Below are 19115 nucleotides of genomic sequence, written 5' to 3'. Positions count from 1 at the left end.
TTCGCATGAAAAAAATCGCCCCGGTGTGTAAGGACCTTTAGCCCTATCGCAGAATCATTTTAAGTGGGGTGTGGTTTTTGTGTTGGGTGGTACACTGCTGAAACTACGATGTGCTGGAAAAAGTCTGTCTGTGCAACTGGAAGGCACGTGAAATGTGCTTCAGTTTGACTATTGAAAACCTCTACAAACTCTGTGCAATACTGCCTGGTTCCGTTTACCTACATCTGTCCATTTTGTAATTTGGATAGATGCCCAAGAAATGGCTGAAACTTTGCCCAGACACCAATGGAGATTTCTTCATTTTAGTTTTCTGGCTGCAGATTGGCCTCCTCTTTATGTACATAACAGTAGGGCTTCCTGACATAGGCTACACTTGCATGCCTGATTCATTTTTCCTAATAGTGGACTGGAGCTATAATATAACAGTCAGTTCATGGCAACACAGCACTTATAAAAGGAAAAAGCAGAAAGGGGGTTGTCTGTCTGTTGGAAAGGGACCAACACTAACATTGAGGGCATCCTTCAGAGACTTGTCCAACCTTGCAACCTAGCAATGCTGTAGGTTTTGGGACTAGTCTGGCATAGCCAGCCTTTCAGACATATACAATCTTGCATTGTCATGGAAATGACACACTTAAGGGTTGATATTGACACAAACAAATTATCAACAGCCTGCGAATCGGCAGCCTACAAAAACCCACGCTGGTGGAACGCTGATTAGGTGTAGCAGTCTGAGGCCAATGTGGCTACGAGACTGTCCATCACTCAGCTGTCTAGAGAAGACCACCCACCCAGCTGTATGTTAGACAGAAAATATGGGCCTCCCTCTAAACTAGTATGAGAGGCTTTTAATGTGGAGCTGACTGATGAGTCAGCGCAGCCCGCTAATGTGAAGACTTCCATGGAATTCAATGTTGTCTCTTCCTCTGTAAAAAATCATTTAGGCTTCATGTGAGTGAACCATTTGGGGCGGGAAGAGTATGAGCGATAAAGGGAAGTGGTTGAGCTACAGATTTAACCTGATCCTGGCTGTTTTATGTGTGTGGTAAAGAAAGACCGTTCTGCATATTCTCCACAGAGTTTCACAATTATGATTCAAGGTTCAGTTGTGTACAAGGCAAGCTATAAACAAGAATTCAATTCGGTAACTAGGACTGCACAATATATTGTTTCACCATCAACATCACAATGTACACAACGTGAAATAGTGACAATGACATTGCAAGGGATAGCTAAGGCAAATTGAGCCAGGCAGTCCCACTACTTACAACACTTTTACTTCTTAATAGAAAATGAGAACTTGTGCACTCGGGTGGTGAAATGCCTGCCCACCGCCCACGGAGGTTGTTTGGTTCGAATCCACCGTGGTGCAATCCAGCTTTGTCGAACGTCTAGATACAAACACAATTGGCCCGTGTTCGGGGGCAGGGAAGTCGGGCGGGGAGGGTGATGTTAGTCACTGCACGTATTCCTACGGCGGCACCTGTCGGCAGGGAGTGTTGGACGGGAGGAGTGGGACGAAGGCTCTACGTCCTCCCGGTGGGGGCTCCTCACCGGTCTGTAGGATACAACAGCAGTGACAACACACAAATGTGTGTGGGGAGGAATTAATTGGCATAAGGCATAAGGGGTAAAAATGGGTAAAAAAAAAAAAAAAATGGCAAGGACTTTATTTTGATGATGCTATCTAATCTGATGATGAATAACATAATGATAGTGACTTCTTGGTAACTGTTCTCGCAATTGTATTCACAGAGGTATCATGTGTCAGATAATTGACCACTGTAGCTACTTAATTTCCCACTCTAAAATCACTCTAATCATTGCTATTGATACCTTCTTTCGAAATGGGGCTATTGAAGTTAAGAGATATATAGCAGACCTGTGTCTGGTGAAATTATGTAACTCCTGCTTTTGTATATTGCAAATCTGTGCGTTTTCACTTTGTGATGACGGTGAGCTGCAGTGAACTGGCCTGTGTTTAAACATTCCCAGGAATGCCCATATTAATACCTAACCATGGTTTATAACCACTGTTAAAGCTCAGTGTGGAATTTAGACTTTCAGGACCCGACACCCGTGTCCTGACACCTGCATGTAGTACGTATAGATCATTTTACATAGACCAAGACCACACAGCAGAAATTAAGTCCTTGACACACTCTTCACGTGGGTGGTTGTTTTGTTCTTTTTTTTTTCATACTATATGTAAAGCACTCGGTAGCATAATAATAAAAACAATACTACTACTACTAATACATGTATTATTATTATTATTATTAGTTGTAGTAGTACTGTAGTGTTGTGTTATAGGCCTTTACCAACATATATTTCTGACCTTGTATTTAGCACTCTGAACACATTTACAGTACCTTACTTGTAACCTAGGCTACTGTTGGTATCAAAGTAGTTTTAATTTTACTCACTTTTTCTGGGAGGGATTTTTTTTAAATGAGAAACAAACAAACAAACACATACAGCTCATCTCATATTTTGCCTTCCGAGGAGTAAAAAAGAAAGTTAATTTAGCTAATGTTTTTGTGAAGTAGGCTTTTATAGTCGTGCTTTGTTGAAACTCGGCCTTCAGCCTCATGCCTAGATTATTATTGCTTAATTATGTTGATTAATTGATACTACAATATTACTAAAACCCTTTTAATAAACTGGTGAAAGTGATTTACTACAACCAAAGTGTAGAAAAGAAATGCAGATAAAATAGAAACAACAATAAGAGCTTGAAAACAAATGATATAGGAGGCTACATTTCAACCTGCAAGGTGACATGGGGGATGTCTGTGCTTTTGTGTTTGTGTTTGATTGTGACCAAGTCACATGACATGTGCTTTAACAAACCTGTACACACTGGCATTCAATGGGAGTGAGAAGGTATGGCGGCCTCGGGCAAGTACAAGACAGTCTGTAGGGGGAGTGACATATGGCATTTGATACAGGTCACAGATAACTGTTGTCCACAGCACAGTACAATATACTGTAAGCATGAATCTGTTGTCATCATCCCTCAATGAGTCAGAATAATCAGTTTTGTTGGAACAAGAAGAAATGGTCAAATAATGGTGTGGCTTCCCTGTGCAAACTGTAGCTATGGATAGCAAGTTACTAGGTGTGCAGTTTGTGAGCAACATCCTGATGTCATCAATATAGGTCTGGGCGATATGACTTCAAATCAATATCGCAATTACTTCAAACTTTTGCATGGATTACGATTAATTATTATATTATTATTTTTTGTATGCTATTGTGGCTTGTGGTTAATCAGACGAACGATTTTAGTCGATTACCGGTATAAAACAATCTATTGGAATTCTTTCATGTTGATTAGTTCATTTTATGTCGGTTATTGGTTCTAAATATTGGTTTCGGTGTATTTTTGGTTAATTGCCCGGCCCTTCATCCCAAATATAGATTTGGGATACAGTACATACATACAAGCACTGCTCTAGACTGCTGATGCCTTCGGTCCCATGCCATAACTAAACTGTTTAGTTGAATCATAAATGTGATTTAAAAATAATTGACAACATGCCAGTTGGTGCATTGAGTGCTCATGCTAATCTGTTGCGTTTCTGACCCACAGGGCGGAGAAAACTGAAGTCCTCAGCGATGACCTCCTGCAGGTAAAACATTAATTTGACACTCAAACTATGTACCCACTGACGGACTCTTACAGTGCTTAGCTAGTTATGTAAACATCAAGACTGGAAATGTAAAGTTAACTTTTTGATTGCCTGTTATTACACCATTTTAACATTAACTGGCTGTTAATATGAAACCTTTATAACAACCGCAACAATATGAATAAGCAAGTCTAAAGGGCTTTTCCTACGGGGAGAGACACAACGCCTGCGTTCTCGCTTGGATCAGCGGGGTCGCACTGCGCTTCTCATGTGAATACAATCAATACATACACAGACAGACAATCGCTCCGTGAGTAAACGGCAGGCGATCTGCGCCTGCTTCAAACTGTGTGACGTCATTGTGTCACTGCATGTCACGTAGAAGAAAGTTGACCACGATCCAGCTCTTGTTGCGGGCAGGCGTGTGTGTGTGAAATGAGCACAAACATCACAGATTCATGGGACTGCGCCTCCCTACCTGCCCGCTTGTCTCTCATTGAGTCACTTCCTGTGTGAAAAGCCCTTAAGTGTATCTATTTTATAAAAAATATATATATATATTGTATTGTATTATCTTAGTTTGGCTCTTACTTGTTTCTGCTTGACTCTTATGGCTATTTGTTGGTGCTATGACACTTGAATCTTACCCCGCAGATCTATAAAGTTTTATCTTATCTTTATCTCAAGCAGTATGCTATGAACATCAGTGCAGTTGTCACAAACAGCCTGTATAGGCTTTCCACATATTCCACATGGAATATGTGGAAAGTTTTTCATAGATTATTCTCCTAAAAATTTGCCCTGTGCTCCTAAATATTTCATGTCTGGAGCTCTTTGGCTACGACGCTATCTTAGAAACCTGAGCGTGACTTTGTCAATATTTTACAGCCCTTGAATGCAACTCAAGGGTGATAAGAGTTGAGACAGAAGCCATGGCATAGGCTTGTGATTTCTTGCTCCGGCAGTGGCAGTTCTCTTCAGGAAACTGAAACCTTGCAGTTTTGAGATTAAAAACTTCTTATAAAAAAAAATAATCACACCCTGTGTGAAGTGGGCGGTGTCTTGCTAGCTAATCACAATACTGAATGGAGTCGATCAATCATGTACAAAGGATAAATACATTTATTGAAACACTCTTTATGATGGACAAAACCATAACTTGGAAAAAAACAAAATTATGTTTTTTTCCAAGTTATGGTTGCTTATATAGGGCTATGCACATGTGTCATGTGACACTGGCCAATCACAGTCCTGAATAGGCCAATCACAGCGCAGGATAATTGTACAAATTTCCAAACCTCACTTTTAGGGGCGGTTTCACTGCCCAAGATATTTGTAAATTTTTCCAAATCTCACTTATAGGGGCGGTTTCACCGCCCAAAAAAAAGTGGGGCATTTGTTCTGCCTTTATTGATAGTCCACAGTGAAGATTGACAGGAAACGAGGAGAATCAGGGAGTGACATTCGGCAAAGGTCTGATGGGCTCGGGAATCGAACCCGGGACTCACTGTCAGGCATCAGAGCTTATGTGGTACGCCCCTAACTACTCAGATATCGGCGCCACTCGAGAATCAGTCTTTTTGTATGTCTGCTTGTCTGGTTCTGTAGCGTGAGGCGCCTTGATGTACAAGTACGTCCCCCAGCAATGATGTACCAGTACAACCCCTGGACATGACGCTAGTACAGTATGTCTCCACTCTGTGTAGGCCTGCATACTTAGCCCTGTGTTTGCCCAGGGCTCTAGACTAACATTTTAGTTGGTTGCACTGGTGCTCCTAACGTTTTCATAGATGCACCCCACCAGCAGACACAGACAGACTTGTTAAATGTAAGGTGCACTGGTGCAACCGATGAAACATTTTAGTTGTACTGGACAGCAATACAAGCTCACAGCTCACAGAAATACAACCTCACAACGACGTGTTGCGATGCGACATGCTGTGAGCTGGTACTGCAGATGGGCTCTTTCCGCTTTAAAAAAATACATTTTGAAAGTCATTTCTATACATATTTAAGTTATTTATCCTATCTGCCCTGTACGATTTTTGTTTACAAAGCCTAAAAGGCAAACAGAAATTGTATTTTTATTCATATGTTCCAATGCTCAATGCCGAAAACACAATAGTCGCAATTATTTGTCGGCAAGTAAAATGTCATGATCGTGGCAGTCCTGACCCTGATGCCTGTCTGTGTCTGCATGCATGTGTATCTCTGAGGAGGGCTTTCCCACGGAGGGGTGGGGGCTATCCTCATACCGTCTCAACAGAGGCGACAAGACAGCAGGTGGTGGTGCGTCGGTGAGAATGCCGGGCGCCCGGCACAAAGTGCATTCCCACCGCTTTTAACTCTTGTCACTGTGGAATGTCCCTCTGTGTGAATGGCAGACATACTGTAGCTAGGGGAACGCTGACTAAACGAGACGACTCCACTTTGTGCCACTCCTTGAGAACAAGTATGGCTCTACATTTCCATGAATGACTTTCTCTATTGTTTGCCCCACCCTTGTTTGAAGTCACTGTATAAACGAAAGTCAACCAAAAGACTATATATACAGTACAGTATACATATTTCTTGTCGCTATACAGTAGAACTGAGGATATGGATAAAATCTATCATCAATCAATATCAATGTTTGACCATATACCTCAATATTGATATTGTGACGGTAGAATCATATTGTGATGATGATATAAGAAAATACAAAAGAAATCACACCCAGTGTGAAGTGAGCAGTGTTATTTAGCAACAACAGTGGTCATCACAGTGATGGAAGCTCACTTTAAAAAAAAAGTGAGTGGTGCTATTTATAGGTTATTAATTTCATCATGCGTCTCGCTAGCCAATCACAGTACTGAGCAAAGGGTGTGAATAGAGTCAGCCAATCACAGTACAGCGAAAGACAAATTTTCACGACGGTCCCAAACCCACTTATAGGAGCGGCTACACCGCTCAAAAATGCCGATCTACAAGCATCGCACCTCATGTCTAGTATAAAATAGGGCATAAGTGGTTAAAAACAGGAAAGGCAACACTCATGCCATATCATGATATTATGATACCAAAATCCCAGACGATATCTAGTCCCATATCACGATATCAATATAATATTGATATATGACCCAGCCCTACTGTATAGTATGTTATAGTATGTCTCACTGGCCTGTTTGAAACTGAAGTTGAGGCAAGGGCATTTGTGAGCTGCTTTCACACATTTTGTAGACCTCACCTACCCACCTGTCACCAACACTACACTCAGAAACCTTGTTATGACAGCTATTGGGAAACAAGACAGGTTCTAATGTGTATCTCTGTTGTCAAGTTGATGACGTCATACTGATGTCAGTCTAGCCCAAATATCGAGGGACGCTGGATCTGAGATTATGAATTCGCAAATACTTCCGTGACCTAATGAAATGTGATTAGCCCTGCTCTTTCTGGCACGTTGCAGACAGTTGTGCATCTGATGATGGAGATAACCAGTCGTTAGTGGTGGTAGGTAGATGCGACGAAGAACCCTGGAGATATTGAGTTTGTGAGAGACCATCATAAATAGCAACTCGTTTGTGTAGCAGTTATTAAGATGCTATTCTAAAGACCTACGTAAGTTCCGGCGGCACCTGTAAGTAGCAAAAACTATAAGGTTCAGGGTCACGGTGCCCAGACAAGATGCCTCGTCTCAGCATGTGGGCTGTCTTAAGTTTCATTTTATCCAGCAGCGTTGAGGGTGTTGCTCCTTGTACTATACTTAGCTTCTCCTTAACCAGCTCCATCCCAAGCGCTGTCACATACATGTCTTCATCACGTGGCACAAAGCTTTCCCAGCATTGCCATCCAGCTGTCTAGTCCTTGCTGTCCATCATGCTTCAGGGCTACCGCATAAATACCAGAGAAATATGCCAGGCTACCAAATATGCCAGGCTACCAAAGAAGGGTTGCACCCGGGGAAGGGAGGGACTGTCCCATGTTTTCATGGTTGTGACGAAGGGGAATATTTTGTAATATAACAACAAGTGACTATTATGCAGCTCTGCAACCACATAATTTGTTGACAATCTCTCCAGGCTACCGTCGCAAATATTTTGGGTGTTGTCAATACCGTAATGGATAAATCTACCCTCTCTCTCTTGCACCATTTCTTTCATGCTAATTCTGTTCCTTCTGTACATGTCTAGGCATGTTTTTCTCTCAAGCACAAACGATCACACACACACACACACACACACACACACACACACACACACATACACACACACACACACACACACACCAAGTCTCTCCACGTTTACTTTGAATGTCTCAATTTAGCAATTGTTTTGGTCTCACTGTCTCTCCCTTTCTTTCTCTAATTCTCTCTATTAATCTCACACTTCTACACTTCTCTCTCACTCTGGTCTATTCAGCCCCCTGTTCTCTATATCTCTCCTCCACCCTGTCTGTCTCGCACTCTCCTCTTCAGTTTGGGGATTCCCTGTTAAGCATGTGATGCGTCATAGGACTGACCAAATTTTGGCCTTGTCTACCGACGGGAGCACAACACACCCTAGGCTTTGTTTAGGCCTTCTAGCTCCCTTTGGCCTGGGTTTCTCTACACCTCAGCCGTGTGTGTACTGTACGTGCGCACGCATGAATGTATGTACGTATGTGTGTATGCGCTCAATAATTCTTATGTCCACTATTTATGACCCAAGGAAGCACACAGCAACACCCCAGCGCCATGTAACCCAAACATATCAAACACATGCAAACAAACATGTACAGGCACACACACACACACACACACACACACACACACACACACACACACACACACACACACACACACACACACACACACACACACACACACACACACACACACACACACACACACTCTTTTCCTTCCTAGCATAGAGGAAGGGGATTCCCCTGTTCCTGTGCCAGGTACTGACTGAGACTAAACAGTGGTATTCCCACGACAAATGTGTCTACTGTATGGCTGCATCAGCTTGTCTTTTTTGCCTGCTTTTGTGTGTGTGCGAGTATAGCGTGCACGGCAAGCTTGTGCATGTTCGTTTACACCTATGTGAGCTTGTTACGCGTGAGTGTTTAGGGTTCTTTATCTGTATTAGCTTGACGGTACAGTATGTGTGCGCCTTTCGTTTGCATGTTTGCATTTCAGCCAGCTGTTTTGGGAATGCCGGAGGCCACCATGGGTCGAGAATGACGTAAGCGCTTTAGAACAGAGGGAGGGAGAGGGAGAACTTAAGGGGTGTCTGGGAGGCGGATATCTCCTCTCCAGGCTGTGGAATTCCTGAGCTGCGACTCCACGGTTCTGTTTTTGGAACACAATTGTCTGGCGCACCCTCCGTGTTTTGTCCTCTCGTCCCGCTTCGAAGCATTTTTGCCCTCTGGCCCGCACTGTTCCAAATGTACATTGTCAACAGTGTTTGTTCCTGCTCTTCAGTTGACCACCCTCCATCCACCCACCACCTTTAAAGATGGAAAAATATGTTTTTCACCCTTTGAGAACATATCCGCAGTTATATAATGGGGACATGTTTAACAATAGATGCCAAAAAAGTTAAATAAACAAAAATCTAATTTTTGTATATTTTTATATAAGTCCAATCTCAATTACTTCCTGTCAAACAAAACTTTGTTTGTGTGTGATCAGCAGGTACTAAGTACCAATTTAACCTATGATATTATGACATGCACCTGTCAATACATTTTTCACATGGCTTTGTCTTGTCTGTGTTTTTCTCCCGTTAGTTGTGCTGTTTTAGATCAGCTGGACAGCCCCTCTTTTTGTTATGTTTTGTGTGGTGACAAACCGTGACCTGTCTTTTGACATTCAGACGAGCGCTGGGCAGACCAAACCAGTTTCCATCTCTTTCAAGCCCTGGTGTCGGCTGGTGTGCTGGACCAGATCTGTAGAGAAATTTGAACGGCGGCCCTGCAGATCTATTGATGGGGCTTGATGACAGTAGGCCTACATATCACAGGCTTTAACGCCTAACGCTGACTGCCCCGACGGGGCACCTGGCAGCAGCATAGCCCGGCGTCGTCAGAGGTTTTAGCCGACCTCTCTGTCTTCCAGCCAAGTTAGCTGTGACTCTATCATTGACCGGCTTATCAATGATAGCATTTATAGCTAGTCTGACTGAAACGCACAAAGTGGATCTGTGTTAACTGTGGTTGCAGACAGGAGAAAGCCTGTGTGCTCGCAAAAAAAAAAGGCCCTTTAAAACCTTTAACAGAACCCCCCTCGCGGCTGGTCACAGCCCAGTGACAGTCTCCATGGAGACGCTTCCGATGACTCATGTGTTTCAAAGAGAACATTCCGGCTCTGCCCTGCTGGGATCAGCTTTATCAATCATGTTTGAACTTTGACCCTCCCCTCATCCTCTCCTACTCCCTAAAGTCAGCTGCAAATCAAAACTGACTCGCATATGAAGCTCATTAGTGCTAAACAGGGGAACAGAGAGAGAGGACTGGGGAGGAAATGTTTTTATTAGCAAAGCAATGCAGCTAGTTAATGGTGTTTTCCCAAAGAAAGCAAACATTTGCATTATTACACCATCTTTACTGGCCAAGTATTTAATCTGGGCGTATCCCTAGATACTTGGCCTAATTCATGACTATTAAAAGTTTTTAATTATTGCACCAGATAATCAGGACTTGTCAGAGTAGTATGTTTGCATACATAATATACTGTATGTGCCACGTATAGGCTAATGTTATATGTGTTGCTGCTCAAAATTATACTTGCACAATGCACATAGACAAGAAATAGGCATTGGCAAGTCATTTTGATATGTATGCCTTCTGCCTCTTGCACATTTGACACTGCTGCTAAAAGATATCATACCTGACTTCAGAGGTCTATCTACCTGCTAATTGTTTTACATCCCGTATTATTATTATGTTTTAATCTTGTTGTATTGTTGTGTTAGCAAAGTCTCTGTGGATGATGTCCCACCAACATTTGGCTGCTTGTACCTGTATAAAGAAGTGACGCATAAATCCCTCTTGATTCTTGATAGTCTCTCGAGACAGACTTGTTGGCTCACAATGCTTCCGCCTAACAGTTTGTACTTTCATTGCAGTTGCGTAATTAATTCCTACTGGAATTCTAATTAGTCAGCCTATCTAGCTTGCTGAAATGTAAATTCAAAAACATATTTTAAAGATTTTATAACACATTGTGTGGGTGTGTGACTGTAAGTGACAAGCAGATGACCGCTTCCTTTGCAGAACTTTTACCAGGCAAAATTGCAGATTCTGTAGCATTCAAAGATCATTCAAAGAGTTCTCTGGCTTGACTGGCTAACGTTGATATGGGAACACCGCCGATGCTGGTCCATTTATCCATATTCACAGACATGCAGCCAGGTGCTCCCCTTTCATTCTGTTTCTCAGGTCAGTTTTGACGTGAAAAACAGACATTTGGCTTTAAATTAATAATACAGAAATTAAATGTGAATTAAATCCATAGTTAACTGCTGAAAGAAAGATCAATTTAATTTCCTTTCCCTCTGCACTCTCACTACTTGTCACAGCATCTTCAATGACTGGAATTGAATACAAGCGTGAATCTCCATTGTGTCTCTCTGTTGACTGCAACAGTGAGACACAGTACTCTCCGACATTACATATTACGTTGTGTGTAATAAAAAATTGAATTAACCGACACGTGGGGGTCCGCGGACAAATGCATATCATTTTGGGGGTCCTTGACATGAAAAAGTTTGAGAACCACTGCTGTAAGCGAAAAGAAAACGAGTGTCTTCCCTCTGTGTGTTCCTGAGTGAGTCTTGAACAAAGGTTGAATTGATTGCATGTTCTTGTCCTCCGCACAGATCGAGCGGCGCATGGAGATGGTGCGTGTGGTGTCGCACAACACACACAAGAGGATGGTCACCTGTCTGCAGGGCCACATCGGAGCCGAGGCAGAAAAACGACATGTAAGCCAATGTTTTGTTGCAAATGATGCCCTTCAATCACAAGCTCCATTTAATGCATTTACTTAATACATTTTTTTTAAAGCTGTAATGCATTAATGTAAAGATCTGTTAATAACCTGATGTTAATAAATGCTCTTGATGTTCATGTTTGCAGCCATCTGCGGTGATCAATAGTAAACGTGACATCTTAGACCCCAATCAGACAGAATACAACAAAGACTGAATTGCAGCGTGTCTTGAGCACTCTATGGCCCTCAAGGTTTTTTGGAAGAGCACCCTGGACGCCCCAAGTTGAAAAAATAAAAGTTCAACTCAAAGCGAAAAAGGTGGTGCAAGATGCTGTAGACTCCACAAAAAAAGGCAGCGCGGCACCCCCTGTGTTTTGCGGCCTGTAAAATGCATCCTGTCTGATCGGGGCCTTAGGTATTCTGCTGCTGCTTCTATACATACACGGAGACTTATGAAGACCAAATAGTAAGGAGTTCAAGGGTCAGAGCCATTGTGCCCAGACCAAATTTCTGTGATCTTAGAATGTCTTTAACAACCGACAATATTGATTGAATTTTCTCCCATTTTATGATGTCTGGTTTTCAGTGTCTCACTCAGGGACATTGTGTGTGAAATTAACATGTGACTGTTTGGTTGCAGGATGGTCTCTCTAAATGTGAGGCCACCCTGCAGCACCCCCTGACCCCTGTGTTCTGTTTTCTGTTTTTTTGTTACCCACTTCAAAACATGCACCACAGTCCGTCCCACGCCTCTATACAGGAGGAAATGGTCAGGTAAAAAAAACAAACGACAACTAGAGATGATCCTGTTTAGATTTTTTTGCCCTCACCGCTTCTCATCTCCATATCTCGTCCACCTGCAAGCTTCACTGCCTTCCAATGGGAGTAACTGTGCATGATACTATCGCTTTGGGGTTTATACTTGTGCTAAAAACAGGATATTAGCACAACCTCATTTTTCTCAGTAGCTTAGGCTATAGGGCTGCGCAGTTTGTTCAAAAGGCACAACGTTACAATAGAGGATGGTTTCCAAACCGTTTGGCTTCTAAATTGCACAAGACTGGAATTTTGTCTCTTAGAGTGCATAGTGTTTTTATGACAAGGTGGCTTTGTGAAAAGCTAATTTTAAGAGTTAACACCTAAACAATATCCATTACAGTGTTACAGTGTTTAGCTAAAATAGCAGTCTAATATGTATTTTTTCCTGGATATCGTGCAGCCCTACTAACGTACCTGTAGGTCTTTGTGAACTTTGGCTTTCATAATGAGATGCATTTCTATCATGTAATAGGATTGATCCTCTAGAATGCACTCTCATATTCCATTTTAACATCTGTACAGTAGAATCCTCTGTCAATTTAACTCTGAGAGTGTAAAAAATCCATTGAATTTGTTAGGGTTAAATGGACCTCAAATGAACATTGAGGATTTTACTGTTTATTTCTCCCTCTTGCCTCAAGTAAGGTTCTCTCTGCCTTTGTCTCCTTAACTTTCCAAACTTCCTCTTCAGCCACTGAATTTCAAATGGAAACTTCTTGATGGGTTTTCCATTGGCTTAAGTACCAAGTAGTGAAGGTAGCAAAACCAACACTGGCCTCGGCCACATTTTGAGGCTTTCTGTGGTTTATTTAATTGCTAATCAGTGTCCACATCTCTCTCTCTTTCTCTCTCTCTCTCACTCTCACTCTCACTCTCTTTCTTTCTCTCTCTCACTCTCTCTCTACCTCTCCACAGAAAAAGCTTCCTCTGACAGCACTATCCCAGGCCATGGTGGATGGCGGGAACCAACTGGGAGAAGACTCTCTGATAGGGTGAGTGACTGGTTGACATCCCAGGCAGCCAATTGAAGCCTTCGCTTGGTTAACTGTTGCTATATGGAGCAGATGCACCCCAGAGAGTGTGAAATAGGAGGCCATGTCTTCGGGGCAAGCAATCACTCTGCCTTTTTTTATCTACCAATCGGGTTCATTTAAGAAGAAGATCAGAATTCCCTGTTGATAACTGACATGATTCTGTGAGGAAACTGGCATCGCAGACGGATGAAAGGGGATCCGTTACTGAAACTACAGAGCAATTCTGCTTTTAAAAACAAAACAAAAAAAGATTGATCCTGGCAAGTCATGAACAGGATCAGAAGCAGAAATGAAATGCTCTGTAAGCTCATCGACATATATATAGCCTTGTAAAAGTCTCCCTTTTTACTTAATCACTACCGAGTCTGTGATGGCCATCACTGCAAATTGTACTAATGCAGTACAGATGAAGGCTAAAGCATGAAGGGGGACTTCTGTAGTGGTGAGATTCAGAATGATGTTTGTGCCCTTCCTTCATGATGAGTTTGAGACAAACAGAGAACACATGGAACAGGAGCAGACAGACGTAGACATAGCGGATCTAGAAAGTGAATGCTCCGTGAAAAAGTCCCACAGATCCGCCTGACTGTCTCTATAATGTATCTGACTGGAACTAATGAGGAAGAGAAAGTACATCTGTCAGCCTCTGCCAGGCGGTGTGATGTACACATTGTCAGACAGGATTATGCAAACATGCTAACACTTTGTGTTTCTAATGCAATAGTTACTAAAAATGTTCAACAAACCTGGGGAACCCCTGGGGGCTTGTCAGGGAGACCGTACCATGCTGCACCAATGTTAGATATTGGCTGATAACAATAACCATTTTCTCAATAATCTCCTTTTCACCTGGATGATAAACTAAATCTAATGAATATTAGTTACACAACCTCTGATAAAATTTAACATCATTGTTTTTTTTGTATTTTCTACAACATTCCTCCTCCAAATGGAAGCACATGCCTGTGTTTCTTCTTCTTTTTTCCCCCTTCCACAGGTTTGAAACCTGTCCAAGACAGCTGCATTTAATAACGAAAATCCGGAAAACAAACAAAAGTCTTTTGTGTACAATCATCCATTCAGGAATGCATCCATATAAAAATCTATCAAGCCTGATTTATTCTTGGCTGTACCGAAAATAGACAATCTGCAAGCTTTGCAACGCGCTGTTATGAGTTTGTACATCGCCTCTCTCTGGTGAGACGATGGTGTATGACACCAATGTGCAACCAAGTTTAAATCATAATCATTCATTAGCTACATGCAATACATTGATGCATACATTCGTGCAGCCAAAGATGTAACCAGGACTGTCATGACCCCTTGACCCAAATGACAAGCTGGTAATGGTGAACTTACACTGACCTGGTTTAGTTTCCTGTTATTGATTGGTGCCGAAGGCAGAACTGGTGGGACACATTATTGACAGATACATTGCTGTTTGTGGGAATGAATGGATGAACTCACGATTCATGTTTTCTTTCTTTGTGTGTGTGTGTGTGTGTGTGTGTGTGTGTGTGTGTGTGTGTGTGTGTGTGTGTGTGTGTGTGTGTGTGTGGAGACAGGAAAATGATGGAGGTGTGTGGAGAGGCAGAGAACCGTCTGGCCTCGGAGTTGATGCAACACGAGCTGCAGCTGGAGAAAGATGTTCTGGACCCCCTCAACCAGCTAGCAGAGGTCCGAAAGTAAACGCACCTCACACCTGGGCAGAACAGGGAAAATAGGCAGCAAAATCTTGAGAAGTGTTAATTTAACTCATGGACCTACAAAGGTCAATTTTTACAGCCTTGTGCCATGGTGGGTTGAGTGCCTATTGACTTTAATTCTAGCCTAACGGCAGATGATTTCACTAATTAGCTGACCATAATGTGGCCTGGTTATCGCAGGTGGACATCCCCAACATCCTGAAGCAAAGGAAGCAGTTGGCCAAACTGGTGCTGGACTACGATTCAGCAAGAGCACGGTGAGTCCATCTTTAGTGGTGGTGCATGATCACATGGCATCCCCCTGTCTATCTCAGTGGTTCTCAACCTGGGGGTCGGGATCCCCAGAGGGGTCCCCACATGATTTTGGGGGTGTCCCCAGATGACAGTAAGTGACAATTTAAGGTAATACCTAAAAAAATTAAGAAAATTTGGAAATATTAAAAAAATGTGTCAGACATTGGCCGAATTGTCATATAAGAAAGAGGTAAAAATAGCCGATCTACAAGTTCACAACCGCGAGGCGCTGTGAGCTTGTAGATCGGCTATTTTCACGATATTTATCTGTGGAACCGAGTCAAACTAAATGTAATACCTACAATTCTAAGTGCTTGTCAGGGTGGGGGGTCCCCAGTTGAAATGTGATTATTTTGGTGTGTCGCGCCTGAAAAGGTTGAGAACCACTGGTATATCTGACTCCTGCCTATATAGTAAAATCCTGAGTGTTCCCGGTCTATGTGGTTCATTTTCTACACTCTCATGGGTTACAAATGGATACATTAACTATGAGGACTTCTGGACTTGACAGTGTTTCAGTGTTGATTTCAGTGTGCCATTGTCTGTCTCAATCCATCTTTGTGGTGTTTTCCCCTCTCAACGCAGATGGTTGCAGGCAACCAAGTCGATAATCTCAGGAACCAACACTCAAGCACTGACGGCCAAAGCTGATCTTTTGAAGGAAGAGGTGGATGAAGCCTTGAACAAAGTGGAGCTGTGCAAGGTAACAAGCCTTGCTGGCCTACCAGGTCAATGGTTGGAATCTCCATATTGGCCACCACCATTTCCATAGCTCAAATTTTGTTGACACAGGGAAAGTTATTCCTGGCGGCTTCCTAAAACAATAGTCCAGGGGGAGGCCATTCTGAATGTCTGACCAACAAATCAAGCTACTGTACACATCAGTGAAAAAGGAAGTCTTTAACCAACTGCTGTCAACTTGCTCTGTTTATCTTGCACACAGCCAGGATTGGCACTCGCACTAGTGGGAAGGATCACAGATCCAGGGGAAGCAACAGATTAATAGGCCTATCACAATAATTACATAATTGCCTGAATCGCAATTATTTGAGATACTCGCTATTATTTTGCATAATTGTCAATCGTTTCCATGTTGAGAAATGTTTCATCCATTTTCAAATGCAGATATACAAACTCACTATTTCTTAACAATGTTGAGTATAAAATAATTGACTATGGCCTATGTTGGCATAATACATTACATGTGCAAAGTGTTAACAAAGCCTAAAAGCCAAACAAAATGCACTTTAACACATTGGGTGCCAGAGGTTTATTAAAATATTATACGTTGAGTGCCTGCATTTCTTCCATCCACTTGCGTTATACGTTTCGTGCTGTGAGAAGCCCCGACGCGGAAGTGCATGTAAACAAAGCGTGCGTGCGAGACGGCGGAGGGTCCCGACTAACGCCTGGAACAATAATATTTCTAACGCGATCCTCCATTGCAGCGTGATCGCCGATCGAAAACGGCTCGTTTCCACCACGTTAAAAAGAAATGGAGATATTAAGCTTTTAGTCAAGGAGATAACATTGAAAACGCCGACCGGAAGGATTTTTGACATGGAGCCAGATCCAGCCTCTTCTTCTCAGAAACTCCTTGGGTGATGTCAAAGTTTCGTTTTAGCGCCCCACGTGGCCCACATGTATAAAAATAGAATTGGGTCAAAAACGGTCCGGACCGTTTTCGGCACTTCTCGTTTGGATCCTCAAAAACGGTCCGGACCGTTTTTGGCATTCAATGTGTTAATGTACAATGGAATTACACGATTGAATCGTTAATCTCAATTATTTGTAGGACAATTAATTGTCAAGTAAAATTTGTCACGATCGTGACAACCCTACAGATAAATGGAGTAGAGATCATTTGTTTGATATCTTATATTGTTCCTTCCTTATATTCTTTTGTTGTTAAAAAGTTAAATCAATATATTCCCATAGTAATCATTGCTATAGAGTATTTGTTCACTAACAGGGAACTCCCCGTCTTTCCAGGTCTTTAGGAAACAGAAAATACTGTACATTTTCGGGTCAGGATATAAATGTTATCCAATCTGGAGAGAGAACCCCACAAAGATCATTTATCAGCTTTGATTTTATAACGTATCAGGTTCAATTTAGTCCTCATATTTTTTTGTTTCATCACTTCCAATGTCACTTGTTTATCCTGTATGAGTTCTCTGCCCTGATTAGATAAAATTGGTATGCCTGAAAATATATTTTCTGTTTACTAAAGAGCTGGAGAGACGGGGAGACCCCTGTTACTGAACAAACAAATCTATAGAAATGATTGTAATCTTCAAATAGAGTCATATAGAGCTATTTTACATTTATTACAACAGAATTATCGCTTACACCCCTTTAAAATAATCATTTTGGAGAGCATGGTGTTCAGCAGCACCACCATTACATCCTCTTGAAGAGAATCCAGTGTGTCTGTGTAAATCTAGTCTAGAGTGTGGTGTATCTCAATCAATTTGTATGTCCTCCTCGCATGACTGTATGTGTAACCCTGCACGATGTGTCAGGTTTTCTGTCCAGGAAATCCAGAGCCTTGTGTTTCCTCTCTCGCTCCCTCTGGCTCTCATTGAGACCTGCTGCCAACAACAGGAAGATTTGTGACTCACAGAGAGCGCAAACTAATGGTCTCAGCTGACCGCTAACTACACCCACCACTCTGCTACCTGGCTGACACGGACTCTCTCATATGTGTCAGAGGGGCTGATGGGTTTATTAACGATATGGCAAAACCAATAGCCTGGAAGGGCTTTGTGTTTCTTTATAAAGGGAGACGTGGCAGACCACTTTCCCTTTGTTTGTTCTGTCGAGACGGACAGGAGATATGATGGGGGAGATGAGACTGACGTGTGTTGTAAAGGTTGACCTGGTCAGAACGCTGCTATCACGGAACAGTGCATACCGGCGGTATATGTTTTTGCACAGCTGCAACATAAAGTCAAACCCAAGAAAACGTATTTCTATATATAGAGAGTAAACTGACGTCCACATTTTTTCTGAGCTGGAGTCATGGGTTTGAATTCAGCTTTTGTCACACGTAGCCTCTTCCCGTTTCTCTCCCTTGCGCTGTCTAATAAAGTGGTTATACCTTTTTTTTAATGACAAAATATTATATATAAAGGATAAGGAACAGATAGGTGGTCATTATTGAGAAATAAAACCCTGACAGGGTGATGCACCCTGAATGGGTTTATTTCTCAATAATGACTATTATATAACTATAACCATTATATGGCTACTTAAAGGACGACTTCACCGCTTTTCAACCTATCTTCATATAATTGGTCCTCACTAATACTCATGATAAAATGGTACAATTTTTTTCTACTCCGTCTGTGTCTCAGAGGAGGGCTGTGGACAGTTCAGAGTCCCGTCTACCAGTGACATCATCAATGGGGAATCCAAGCTAATAGAAACTGCAGGCTTTCTATTGGTGGAAAGTTGCAGTGCAATAAAAGAAGCCATTGTTCTCGTGTTAATAAAAATCTAAAAAAAAAATTGAAATCTTGTTGGGAAAAAAAATCATGCCTAACGATGATGTCACTGGTAGACGGGTTTCTGGACTGTCCACAGCCCTCCTATGAGACACAGACCAAGTAGAATTTTTTTTTACCATTTTATCATGAGTATTATTGAGGACCAATTATATGAAGATAGG

The 19115-nt window shown here is 42.1% G+C and overlaps 1 protein-coding gene across 8 annotated transcripts in view; it reads left to right on the top strand.

Moving 5' to 3' along the window:
- arhgap17a (Rho GTPase activating protein 17a) overlaps positions 1–19115 on the top strand; it is a 49471-nt gene that overhangs the window by 13767 nt on the left and 16589 nt on the right. For 6 of the 8 annotated variants that reach the window (XM_080454377.1, XM_080454376.1, XM_080454373.1 and 3 more), the window contains exons 2-8: positions 3596–3635; positions 11477–11581; positions 12328–12363; positions 13324–13400; positions 15008–15119; positions 15329–15405; positions 16028–16145. In XM_080454377.1, coding sequence (XP_080310503.1) covers positions 3596–3635; positions 11477–11581; positions 12328–12363; positions 13324–13400; positions 15008–15119; positions 15329–15405; positions 16028–16145 — 565 coding nt within the window. The remainder of the gene's footprint in view (positions 1–3595; positions 3636–11476; positions 11582–12327; positions 12364–13323; positions 13401–15007; positions 15120–15328; positions 15406–16027; positions 16146–19115) is intronic. The other 2 variants (XM_080454374.1, XM_080454371.1) reach the window with 1 other exon arrangement.

The sequence above is a fragment of the Gymnoscopelus braueri genome (assembly GCF_963280865.1).
Source record: "Gymnoscopelus braueri genome assembly, chromosome: 17".
In the NCBI taxonomy this organism is placed as follows: domain Eukaryota; kingdom Metazoa; phylum Chordata; class Actinopteri; order Myctophiformes; family Myctophidae; genus Gymnoscopelus; species Gymnoscopelus braueri.
Note: the sequence above shows the minus strand (reverse complement) of the source record. Positions and strands in the feature narration are given on the sequence as shown.